At 39.3% G+C, this 13,258-nt stretch overlaps 2 protein-coding genes across 5 annotated transcripts; both read right to left on the reverse strand.

The window, feature by feature from the left end:
• Positions 1-4,973, reverse strand: ifi44g (interferon induced protein 44g). Of its 3 annotated transcripts, none has more exons than XM_046049539.1 (8): positions 4,870-4,973; positions 4,034-4,194; positions 3,652-3,703; positions 3,219-3,414; positions 2,243-2,395; positions 1,153-1,324; positions 612-712; positions 1-188 (listed from the first exon to the last, which is right to left on the reverse strand). In XM_046049539.1, the coding sequence occupies exons 3-8, from the start codon at positions 3,687-3,689 to the stop codon at positions 18-20; spliced, it is 831 nt and encodes a 276-aa protein (XP_045905495.1). In that variant the 5' UTR covers positions 3,690-3,703; positions 4,034-4,194; positions 4,870-4,973; the 3' UTR covers positions 1-17. The 3 variants fall into 3 exon arrangements, with proteins under 3 accessions (XP_045905495.1, XP_045905494.1, XP_045905493.1); XM_046049538.1 differs by lacking the exon at positions 4,870-4,973 and adding an exon at positions 4,419-4,537 and having other exon boundaries at positions 2,243-2,389; XM_046049537.1 differs by lacking the exon at positions 4,870-4,973 and adding an exon at positions 4,419-4,537.
• Positions 4,974-7,571: 2,598 nt separating this feature from the next.
• On the reverse strand, positions 7,572-12,838 carry LOC123971030 (interferon-induced protein 44-like). Of its 2 annotated transcripts, none has more exons than XM_046049536.1 (8): positions 12,704-12,838; positions 12,052-12,215; positions 11,676-11,727; positions 11,282-11,477; positions 10,024-10,170; positions 9,326-9,497; positions 9,067-9,167; positions 7,572-8,462 (listed from the first exon to the last, which is right to left on the reverse strand). In XM_046049536.1, exons 1-8 carry the CDS (start codon positions 12,724-12,726, stop codon positions 8,277-8,279), a joined length of 1,041 nt encoding a protein of 346 aa, XP_045905492.1. In that variant the 5' UTR covers positions 12,727-12,838; the 3' UTR covers positions 7,572-8,276. The 2 variants fall into 2 exon arrangements, with proteins under 2 accessions (XP_045905492.1, XP_045905491.1); XM_046049535.1 differs by having other exon boundaries at positions 10,024-10,176.
• Positions 12,839-13,258: the final 420 nt, after the last annotated feature.

Below are 13,258 nucleotides of genomic sequence, written 5' to 3' on the forward strand. Positions count from 1 at the left end.
TTTTTCTTTGGGCTTGTTTATTGTGGTGTGTTGTCCTGGAAATACAGGTCAGCATACTGCAGGATGTGTTCGACAGCACTAAGCAGAAGCACATCAGTGTTCACATCCAGGTCCAACTCCGATGAGTAGTTCTTCACCGGAACGATGTAGGAGGTGGACATACCCAACAGAGCTCCAGCTTTACCCATCTATAAACACACATACAAATCATAATAAAATGTAGATACATTTTCAGATAGTGACAAACTGTAATTTGTTTTGTCCTTATTAACCCAACCAAACTCTAATGTGTTAGAATAGCAGGATAATAATAATCTGTCAATATACATTTGATAATATGTTTTTTGTGTGTATATTGTCTGTCTGTACATTGAAAAATTGATGCTTAGGGGCCTTTATTAGCTTGCGTTATGGCAATTTATATACCTTTATATGTTTTTATATGATTTGTATATTGTTTGATGTATGTATGAAGAACATTGACCTAAATTCTGGTTTGGATCATAACAAAACTGTCACATACCAATTTGAGTCAAACTTGCCCACCTGTTGTCTCACCTCCCTGTCTGACAACAGTAATTCAGATAATATGCTCATTTGGTTTATTTTACCATGTCCCGAATGATGCGGCTCTTATAAACCGCGATAACATCTTTGGCCGTTTCTGGACAAATTTGGTCTATGTGGGTCAGCAGAGCCACCTGGTGAACACCTAAAAGAACAATACAATGTCATTAAGGTTTCACTGCAATAATCAGAGAAACAACATTTAATTGTTACATTCTATAGAAATAAATTACTGACAGTTAAGATCTCAACAGTGCTTTCTTTAAGTTGATCTATAAATAAAGTTTCAAACCCCAAGTTGTTATGCACATCAGTCCAAAGGCTAACAAAAATGAACAGCTGTGGTGAAATATTAATGCAATAGGGGGTAAATGTCACCCCCTGACTGATTGAACTACAGCTCTTCCACTTTGGTTTCTAAAGTCAGAGCCCTTAATTTACACAATGAAAATGCTACTCATGTGACAGGAGCAATATTAAGAAGAAAGTTAAAGAGTGGCTGTAATGTGGCAATGATCAGGTTACACAAACAGAATTAATGATCAAAGTTCCTTTTATCAGTCTGGGTTTTTGTCCTTTCTTTACCCAGGTCACTGATGTGCTCTCGGAGCTGCTGGAAGGTAGTGCTAAGGCCTTTGGGGTACGTCAGGACTTTAGAGGCGTCCACCACAAAGGCCACACAATGGATCTTGTCTTTGAGGCTTGGCCTCTTCATATAGCCCACGGTCTCAGAACTCACTGGCTGATCTGGGCTAAACTGGGGGAGAGAAATTAAGACATTACATTTTAAAAGCTTGTTCGACCATTGCATTTAGTAAATGTGGAGGGTGGAAAGGGGGTCCTCGGGAATATAGTTGACCATGTAGTTGCCTGATTTTATTGCTCTTTAATAAATATCTGATGGTGTTGACAAAAACTTGGGACCCATTTCGAGCAATCAAAAAATAAGAGTAGAGTTTTTTCACTCTACTCTTTCATCTGGCCTATATAATATACGTATTTAAAATAATTTTTTTCCTCCTTTTATATCAATTTGAAATGAAATCTCTTGTTTGAGGACAATGGATTTTGTGGGTACTGGGCTGTCAAAAAAAAATCATAAAATTTATCAATTTAAAAAAAAAAAGTATATGAAAAACAAAATTTATGTAGAAGACCCTCAGATGAACAACCCTGGTTGTTTTAAATAAGAAAAATTTATTAATTTCCAATGGAATTAGCAGTTTTCTTAGTGGGACATGTTTTTGCCAAAATCTCAAGAATCAGTTATATAGCATTTCCATGAGGCTGAGACAACCCAGCCCCTCCTCTCTGCCAACAGTACCCTGAGACAGTGAATAACAGCCACAGCGATCAGAGGATAAGAGGAATGACTGACTGATGTCTGAGTTTTTCCATTCTTTCTAACCTTCACAAAGTATTTTGAAGTTTTAGATTTGTTTCCAGGGTTGTAAACTTTATTGTTGCTGCTCTAGAGACATTATATTTAAAATATTCCATTCTTATCCTGTTTTTAATTTTAGAGACAACCAGGCAGACATATGATCTGTGTAGCCAATATGCCCACTTCAATATTTGTTTATTTATCGGAAGTCATATCGTCATTGCAATACTGAACAATGTTAAAGACCAATTGCGGATATTCCTCATATCTTGCAGGCCTACTGCTGCTTACCTTGTGTCCCTCAGGTACATGACCTTTAATGACGGACAGGATGTCATGGAGGGTCGGTCCAATCTTCTCTCCATCCCCTAGGCCCATAATATCACAAAGCACCAGTCTGGAAGGATCCTCTCCCTTCTTATCACGGATGTTGAACGACTGTAGCTGACACAAACAAAAAGAACGAAATGGATGGACCCCTAAACCATGGAAACAGTCTACCTGCTGAACACTGTCCTCGACGAACAAACCTGAGACATTTTTGTTCAGTGTCACTTTTATGCAGCTTTGTGTGTGTGTCTTGTCTGTATGATCTATATTTTAATCTTTGTACTGTGGTGTATAACATATGTGCATCTGGCCATTACGTGTATCCGGCCATTACAGTTTAACATAATGCTCTGCAGCTGGTGAGAGGGACAGTGAACCCTTATGGGGAAGTAATGATTGATGGGTGCAGTGTTAGGGGAAGTAGAAATTAGGTATAAAGAGATTAGTGTGTATAAAGAGATTAGTGTGTATGAAGGGACTGTACCCTTCTGTGGTGTCTAATAGATGGTTACACTTATTTTACAGCAATGTGCCCTTATATGGTTTTTAGCAGAGACCTAAACATGTCCTATATAAGCTGTGTTCGATGTACAGAGAGACAGAGTGGTCATCGGGCTGGGTCACTCTCCAAGCTGCTGCAGAGCTTGTAATTGATGCTGAATTCTTTGATGTAATAAACTTTGATAATCAAGAACAGTGTCAAGCGGATTTCTTCTCAACACATCATCGCAGCATTATCGTTCGGACACCACAGTACTTTTGATGTCATTCAGTAATTACCATTGAATTGATCATAAAAATTATTAATTCTTGACCTGAAAAATATCTTAAACATGTGGAGTTCACCGAGTTGCCATGCTCAACTTCATGACAATTTGGCAAACTCCCAATAGTTTTAGTGATTTCTCTCAGTTACATGTCACTGCTCCACTGGTACCTTCTTGGTGAAGCTGGTTGAGGAGGAGCCCACCATGGCCCGGTTGGTGACTCTTCCATTAAACACCGACTGAACTGAACTGATGAAGCTGGACTTTCCAGAACTGAGCGGGCCCAGGAGGAGAATCCGAGCCTGAGTCACATCCTCACAGGTTGGTCTGTAGGAGCTGACAGTCTTCATCAGACTCGTCTTTTGCCTAGATTAGAACTGAAGATGTTCATTTTCTATTGATAATAATTTAAATTATATTTAAATAATTTAAAGTAGAATAGTCATGGGAAGAATGTATTTATCTAAATAAGTTGAAGGAATAATGATAATCTGTTCAGTGTTTACAATGTTTTCTTTTAAATGAGCAGAAATATCAGTTTGACTGCTATTAAATTAAAATAGCTGCAAACGTGATATTATTAAAAGACACAGCTTTACTCACTCTTCTGTCCACTCCACCTTTCTCCATTGAGATTCCATATAAGGCTGAGCCGCTGAAGAGAGTTACATGCATTACAATAAAGCAGACTATTGCACACCTTGCATTTTGTTATTCAATGTATTTTTCTAATTCTATAAGTGGCTAAATACACAGTGATGTACTATCCAGATATTTCTAGAGGCTACAATGGGGTTTATTACAAAAATATGCTGTAAGGCTCTTAGGTCCAGTCACGAAACAGGTTACTAAACTGGAACCTGGAAATCAGCAACAATGGATACTACAGTATAAGGCAATGCCTCCAACCTTTTCGTAGTAGGCTACATATTCAGTGGCAATGTTGGCCTTTAAAAGTATTCTTGCCTAGGAACTGCGAGCTTACCTGAGAATGTAAACAAATGTTTGTCCTCGCTTTTCTCTGTTGAACTGGCGTTAGCAGCTATGCTGGGAGCAACTATGGCATCCACTGTCGAGCTGCAGGCAGGAGGTCGGATTGAAGCAGGAACAGCTAAAGGTTTCGCTGGAGTAACGCTGACGCCGAAGCTGATGATGAGAACAATCACATGCATTTATAGTGAAAAAAAAGGGCAAAACATCCGTGCTTCTTAAATATCACCTGGTCTGTCTGCCTTAAAGTATCCAATAAAGATTTCTAAGTTGGAACGGTCTCTCTCACACAAAAATAGTCTGAAACGGGTCAACAAAGTTGCGACAGGTTCGTAACATTAACCACCTTATATGAAACTTCGAAAGGCTTCAAGTGTTACCTGAATCCACTTTGCTTCTGCATTTTTACCGCTGCGCGTATTGGAGTCAAACACCATCAGCTAACGTTACAGGACAGAGTGGAAATAAAAACAGAGGCGATTCCCTTTCTGAGGAAAAGAAAGTGAAACTTAAACTGTCAAACAGCGAGGAAAAAAAAATAAGCCCATGTCATATTTGCACAGTGTTGACGGGTGTTCCCCTCCAGACAACAAACACTTTAAACACTTTCAATAGTTTTGGAGTGCACTAGTATCGATTTATGGGCCTAACGATGAAATTATATTTAACTGACGTTCTTAATTATAAAAACTTACATTATCATTTAACGACATGGACATCTGGATTAGCCTACATCTGTAAATAATAACACCTGGACAGGAACTATGTAAAAATTTAAATGCCACAAAAGTAGGCCTAACATGCAAATAGTAGTAATGCAGCGCATTCTACCTGTGTGCAGCTTTGCATGTTCAGTTTCCTCAGAAGTTAGTACATCCACTTCTATACAACAATTAATCAATTATCAAACTAGGAGTCCAGCCGGGCCATTTTGACATGGTATAGCAATAATAGGTGCAGATGTCTATGAAGATTCTCAGTCATCCAGGTCATAGTTATCCAACGAAGATTAAAATCAAGGGCAACTGGACTTGGTTGAAGATACTGGAAGACGTTTCGTCCCTCATCTTCCAGTATCTTCAACCAAGTCCAGTTGCCCTTGATTATAACCTTCGTTGGATAATAATAGGTGCAGCAATTATCCCGGTGTTCTGTTGATTTATGCTACCTATCGAGATGTACTTCATAGCGGGTCTGTGCATGCGTAGGACCCACAAGCGTGGTTTGTTTCCACGCCCATAAATCTGTGCAACCTTGCTGTTGGGAATACCGTCGAGAAAGTGGCTGATTGTCAGTAACATAAAAAAAAAATCATCATTATTAGACTATCAGAATACGCTACCCCTGATATCTTAAATAAAGATGGCGTAATATAGATCGTCAGAACACCGGAATGAAATATGGTCGTGTTGTTGTGCATGCTTCCTCTGACATGTATTACTGGTACACAAAATGCAACTGAGCCTTCGCTGATGTTATTAGTTCCACCTGTGCTCTTGCTGCTTTGACAAGTCAGAATGTCAGATGTCTGTTTATTTGGTGGCTAAGGTAGCATGCTGGTTAGCTTAGCGTGCTGTTAGCATTGTGGTTAGCATGGCATCTGGGGATGAGTGTTTGGTTGTTGCTTGGTTGGGATGGTTGTTATTATATTTAGCACGCGGTTAGCTGATGGTAGCTGGTAATATTAAATGTCTTGCTTTGGAGGGCTGTGTGGGTGCATGAGGGGGTGTTTCTGGGATGCTGGAAGCCTTCTCTGTGTCACGGGCCCAACTCAACAAAACACCATGGTGTGAGAGGGGCCTCAGATACTGTCCAACTGTTGACCCTGATACAGATTCATATTGGACCTTTTTCTGTGAGACATGCTGGTCAAGGAGCATAATTCATGAAACATATCTCATACCAGTGCAATTGCTAACTACAGGCTATTGTGAAGTCTGGTGGAACCATATACAGTGATGGTGTTTGAACAACTGAAGACAGTTCACATGAAGTTTCTAATCAAGCCAGTTGGGCCAGCTGCGTTAGAATGATGTCTCCTTGAAGAGGGCCCAGTGGATTCATGACAGCACAACACACATAGGTCAAAACACAATTTAACATGGAATCCAGGCTTTCATAGGAATTATCTCCCAACATTTAGCACATTTTGATGTTTGTAAACATTCACCTCAGTAATGTAGCCTACTTATTGTTTTTTTGTTTGTTTGTTTCTACTCATCATATCCACTAGAGTGAGCTCTACTCTTGTGTTTGAAGCAGTAGATACTCAGCTGCTGACCGCAGAGGTCAACCTGTGGCAACCATTCATTCCTTTTCCTTCCCAGGGAGACCATAGCCTGATATCCAAAACTTCCTCCTACAGTCCTGGAAAAAGTGCCCTGACACAATTACTGTCATCACTCTGTAGCTTTTAATAATTTAATGTTTTGATCTCAGTATTCATCTGTAATTGATGGTGGTGATTGCTATTCCTCAGATAAGAAACTTGCTGTGTGTGTTTGTTTCTTTGGCTTGTTTGAGAAGGCTAGTTTTGCATGTTTGAACAGTATTACACCGGATGTTTATGGGAAATCCTGAAGCTGGACTGATTTAAAATAAGATTATTGTTAGTAGATAAGTATACATGAATACAAATTTGTTTTTTAACAGTAGTACTGATGTTTATGGTTACACTTGAATGAATTTAACTGTTACTGTATATGTTTTGATGTTTTAATAGTGTAAACAAATACAGAGTTAAATATCAAAGACTGATGTATTGGGTTTCACTGATTTTGCAGTGGTTGTGTAACATTTGATCAGTTATAAAACAAACTTGGGGGAAACTGTAATTTGCTATTTCTATGTATTTTACAGCAATGGTCAAATTATATAATTGAATATTGGCTTTTACTTCACTCCAAAACACATCACATACATTGGAAGTGCATTAGAAAAGGATCTCCAAATGACTATTCTTAGGGGGCTTAATTGATATAACAGGTAAAGGTAAGAAAGGTCTGGCTTGGAGTCATTAGCTGACCCCACAAGAGTTCACTGACCTTCCAGCTCTAGTTATTTCTCTCATGTGACTGTCCTTGATAGGGAGACAACAGTTAGACTGATAAAGTAGACAGTAGGTCAGGCGTCAGGCTAGCAGATATCAGTGTTCTCTGGGAATCTTACAAGGTTAAGTCTTACAAGAATATTTACATGAATTCACTGGCTCCACAGATTAGAGTACAACTCATGGATAGTAATATATTCCAGTATGATTTAGCAATTGGAGTCTAAACATCAGATAGATTTGTTGTTCTAGGTTAAGGCCAGCTAAAGATTACCTAAGAGGGAAACCTACAGGAACTAGTGGGACAATAGAAACATAAAAGGGACCAAAAGATGTTATACTTCAGATTTGGTTTTGGCATTTGATGTGTTCACATGTTGTATGCTGGCACTCATCTCCTCAGCCGGGCTCAATAAACCATGTTATGTCAGGCTCCGAAACTTCTTCACACATGAACCTGGCTCACAATAATTACAAACAGGAGTAACAACTGGAGTATTTATTACAGCAAGTAAAACCAGTTTCAGTGTTCATATGGGCACCTGACTGTTGTTTTAGGACAGACAAAAATTTTCTTTAAGAGGCAAAGACACTAGGTTTTTGAATGCCTGGCTGTAAACTGTAGACACACAAACAGATTCTGAAAATCACAATATAAACAAGTTCAGCTTCCAAATTGTAGCATCCTGCAACCGATAAGGTATAGTAACAGCCCACAACAAGGCACCTTGTGACCATGTTAAGCTTTTGCTGTGTCAGCAAAAATAATGGATCTTTAGTTTTTATTTCTGGAGCCCCATTTAGAAAGGCTGAGAAATATTAGGCCGCTGCTACATGGAGATATGAGTGGTAGGGACTAGTGGACTCAATCACCCCGTTGGTACCCCCATTTTCGAAACAACATGGCAAAAGTACACTCTTGAATTCCCTCATGGGAGATAAAACATGATAAAGTGCCCTCTAGTCTGGCCCAATGTGCAAGACAATGTGAAGAAGTGCCCTCGTTCACCTGGAGAGCTACCTGCATAAAAACCCTGAGGCAGTTGTCGGAGTGAGAGATGCTAAGAAAATCATGCAGTCTAAAATAAAGTTGTTGACCCTCAACTGGCACACCATGATGATGATATTGTGAACAGAATATTGATTTTATAATGTTTTTAATTGGTTGAATCGATACCATGTGTAAACTTTACAGTGATTCAGTGTATTGTGTTGTGTTGTCCTGGAAATACAGGTCAGCATACTGCAGGATGTGGTCGACAGCACTGAGCAGAAGCACGTCATTGTTCACATCCAGGTCCAACTCAGATGAGTAGTTCTTCACTGGAACGATGTAGGAGGTGGACATACCCAACAGAGCTCCAGCTTTACCCATCTACAAACACAGACATGTGACTATCAGATTTTCACACCATCAGTTGTCAGTTCCTTCAGCTGGTTGAGAACAATGCCAAACTGGGAGACACTGAGACACACGAAAATCTCTTTTATACTCTTAAAAAGTGTGTGTGTGTTGGAATGGCAGGATAATAATAATCTGTCTAATATTCATGTGTTACTTGTGAGTCATGTGACTCTTTCTCCAAAGCCTTTGTAAGCTTGTACTTTTTTAATGTTGAGTTAAATAATGAAAATTACTTTTCAACTGGTTCAGATCACAGTAAAAACTATCACACACAGATTTAGGTAAAACTTCCCCACATGTAGTCTGCATATGGTCTCACCTCCCTGTCTGCCACTGGTAATTCAGCTGCCCCAAGCAGTATTTATATTTTTGACTACTCCATTAGTGTGTTGCTAAAATGATTTAAATGTCTGTTTATGTTGTAGACCATATAGAGAAGCTGTCCCGCTAAGATTAATCCACTTCTTAGTGCACTCTTTTTCTCTTTTACAGACCGTTAAGAGGAAATGCCTCAGAGTCTGGATTGTATAATTACAATACATGAACATTTATCATTTGGTTTATTTCAGCCTACCATGTCCCGAATGATGCGGCTCTTGTAAACCTGGGAGACATCTTTGGCCGTTTCTGGACAAATTTGGTCTATGTGGGTGAGCAGAGCCACCTGGGGAACACCTAACAGACACATGACAATGCTGTCATTAAGGTTTCCTGGCAAGTATCAAAGAAACATTTAATTGTTATATTAAGAAAGAAATTACAGATTGTTAAGATCTCAACATTGCTTTCTTTCAGTTCAAGTTCCATTTAACATCAGTCTGTGTGTTTCTTACCCAGGTCACTGATGTGCTCCCGGAGCTGCTGCAAGGTGGTTTTGAGGCCTTTGGGGTAGGTCAGGACTTTAGAGGCGTCCACCACAAAGGCCACACAATGGATCTTGTCCTTTTGGCTTGGCCTCTTCACATAGCCCATAGTCTCAGACCTCACTGGCTGATCTGGACTAAACTGGGAGTGAGAAATGAACATGTTACATTTTTTATACAAACATCTTATGTTGCTTATGCCAGCATTTGCTGATTAGCCCTAAACACAAAGTACAGCTGAGTTCATGGAAATGTCATTTGTTATTCAGATATTTACTCACAACCCAAAGTACAACCCAAAGTTGTTTTTGAAAAGTGCTCTACAAATAAGGATTATTATTATTATTATTATTACTGAATTGGAAAAAGTTTCATTCACAGAATTTTTTCCTGCATGGGTACATGAATGTCTCGACCAAATTTCATGGCAATCCCTCTATAGTGGTCAAGACTTTCATTGTTGGCGCTAGAGGACATGTCAGAGATCCACCAAGGTCATGAGGCTGCATCCTCTGGGAACCATGAATGTCTGTACAGAATTTTGTGCCAATCCATCTGGTGGTTGTTGAGATATTTCGGAGGTGGACTAAACAACCGACGACAATGCCACCTATAGAGCCATGCTGCTAGGATAGAAACTACAATATTACAATGTTGATCCTACTTACCTTGTGTCCCTCAGGTACATGGCCTTTAACAACGGACAGGATGTCATGGAGGGTTAGTCCGATCTTCTCTCCATCCCCCAGGCCCATAATATCACACAGCACCAGTCCGGAAGGATCCTCTCCCTTCTTACCACAGATGTTGAACGACTGTAGCTGACACAAACAAAAAGAAAGAATGGATGGACTCCTATAGCATGGGAACAGTCTACCTGTTGAACACTGTCCTCTGACTAACAAAGTTGAGCCTGTCGTGTAAAAATTCAAGACTTGGGCCAGATAAGAAAGCTTGAACCTTTACCAACATTTTTATTATCAACAAAAACAGACACCAATTAGAATACAAAAGTTCCACCGGAGTGTCAGAGATCGGTGCAAAATAGAGCCCCATCCTGTTACCAGAACAGAGACCCGAGTCGACATGAAAACCATGTAACGACTGACTTTCACCTTCTTTTGGACCTCCTTTTATAGCTCTGTTTCTTGGCTTCAGATCATCTCTTGGCTCTCTTTCCTACTGCACCTGGATCTGGGAAATTCCCTGACTGCCTGCTCCTCCTCTCTGTGTCCTTTGCATGCCCTCCGCTTGATCATGCCATTTCATCCATAACTTGACTTTTATGGAATAAACTGGTGTTGTTTGTGCTCCGTGCTAGAAACAGGACATTCTTACTGTGATGGACTATATTGATGTATGTTTTGTAATACAATTTTCACAAAATCTGCTTCTATATTTTCCTTTGTAAGTGTTTTTGATGCTGCCTCACTGTGCTCCCTCCCTTTTCTCCCAAAGCACACGAATTTGCTCCCTCACACACACACGTGCTACTGCTGAGCCTGGGCAGAAAGGAGCACACACACTCAGAGCTATAGAGTTTTAACACTGTGATCCTAACTTTACACTATAAAATAACACTTTAAATGATGACAATGTAGACCACCATTGCTCTAGTAATTAATGATAACAATTTAGGCTATAATGTTCCAAAATAATTCACAACAAGACATTCCTGTTCAGTCGCTTTTATGCAGCTTTGTGTGTGTGTGTGTCTTGTCTGTATGATCTATATTTTAATCTTTGTACTTTTGATGTCATTCAGTAATTACCATTGAATTGATCATAAGAATTAATTCTTGACCTGAAAAATATCTTAAACATGTGGAGTTCACCGAGTTGCCATGCTCAACTTCATGACAATTTGGCAAACTCCCAATAGTTTTAGTGATTTCTCTCAGTTACATGTCACTGCTCCACTGGTACCTTCTTGGTGAAGCTGGTTGAGTTGGAGCCCACCATGGCCCGGTTGGTGACTCTTCCATTAAACACCGACTGAACTGAACTGATGAAGCTGGACTTTCCAGAACTGAGCGGGCCCAGGAGGAGAATCCGAGCCTGAGTCACATCCTCACAGGTTGGTCTGTAGGAGCTGACAGTCTTCATCAGACTCGTCTTTTGCCTAGATTAGAATTTAATAATAACAATAATTTAAGAAGAATAAAGGCATGGGAAGAGTGTATTTATATAGCCTAAATGAGTTGCAGGAATAATGGTAATCTGGAAGAGTTTACAATTTGTTTTCTTTTCTTTTAAATTAGTAGAAATATATCAATGTAGCTGCAAACGTTATATTATTAAAAGTCAAAGCTTTACTCACTCGTCTGTCCACTCCACGTTTCTCCATTGAGGTTCCAAATTAGATTGAGCCGCTGAAGATAGCGTGCATGCATTAAAATATAGCCGACTAATAATGTTCCCTTGCATTTTTTTCCCGGTATTTTTCTAATTCTATGGATAAGTTGCAAAACACACAGTAATGTTACCTCCAGATATTACCAGAAGATACAATGGAGTTTATATGTACAAAAGGATTCTACAAGTCTCTTAAATCCAGAGCCACAAGACTGGTTCCTGAACTGGAAGCCTAAACACAGCATCTGAACAATGGATACTACAGTATAGTAGTAGTAGTATAGTAGTAGTAATACCTCCAACCTTTTCGTAGTAGGCTACATATTTGCATATGAGCTTACCTGGGGATGTTTTTTTCTCCACACTCATCCTTGTACTGAGGTTTTTAACAATTCTGGTATGATCTCTGGCACCCCCTGCTATGCTGAAAAGAGTTTGGACTGAAGTTGCTTCATCTGGTTCAATAGTAAAGGTGTTGCGGCCGAAGCCACCAAAGCCGCCGAAGCTGATGGGGAAAACAATCACATGCATCAGTGTGAGAGCATAAAGATAAAGCAGAGATAAAGCAGCAGAAATTAAATGTTCTTGGTTAATGGTCTTACATATAATAGGCCTATTATATGCGAGTTAAAATGTGAACAAAAAATAGCATTATTGAAATTGACAGAGCAATCTTAGTTTCCTAAAGACAAATCAGTCAAAGACTCTACCCAATTGAGTTCTATGATGCAATTTGAGTTTGTAAGGGACCAAATAGTCTGTAATGGAACTCAACAGAAATAAAACAGACGTGCTTCTTAAATATCACCCAGTCTGCATGCAAATATGCAATACGTTTTCTAAGCTGGGGACCGTCACTCACACAGTGGATAAGTAAGATAACAACTTAAGATAACAAGTATAAAAAGGTTACCACAGGTTACTAATTTAACGCTCACTATCATCTGAACTGCCACCCTTTGTGAAACTTCAAAAGGCTTCAAGAAATATTACCTGTATTTATTTCGTTCTTCCATAACAACAACCACAATGCATGTGGCACCAACAACAGATCTAACGTCAAAGGACAGTGGAGAAAATAAAATCAGAGGCGATTACCTTTCTGAGGAAAAGAAAGCGAAACTAAAACTATCAGACAGCGAAAAGGAAAATGAAGCACATGGGGTTTTTGCACAGTGCGAACCTGTTTAGAGCCAAATGGCCTCTGGTAATGTTGAAGTCTGCTTAGGCTTACTGAGTATCGATTTATATAGGCCTAAAGATTAAAAGATAAAGTAACTGATGTTCTTAAATACTGAATGACGTGATTCGTAACACTACATTATCTCATGACAAGGGCATCATGATCACATCTGTAAATAACTGTAAATTATAGCACAGTACCATGTAAAAGGGATTCTAAATTGCCATTTGAAAGTGCGAATGTGAATGGTTTGTTTGTCATGTAGCTGTCGCTGTAAAAGGTTTTTGTTTACTGTGTCATTGTGTTCAGAATTATGGTTTTTCGAGTGTAATTTGGTTTATCTTGAGTGATGGTGACACCTGCTG

This window comes from Micropterus dolomieu, linkage group LG05 (assembly GCF_021292245.1).
Source record: "Micropterus dolomieu isolate WLL.071019.BEF.003 ecotype Adirondacks linkage group LG05, ASM2129224v1, whole genome shotgun sequence".
In the NCBI taxonomy this organism is placed as follows: domain Eukaryota; kingdom Metazoa; phylum Chordata; class Actinopteri; order Centrarchiformes; family Centrarchidae; genus Micropterus; species Micropterus dolomieu.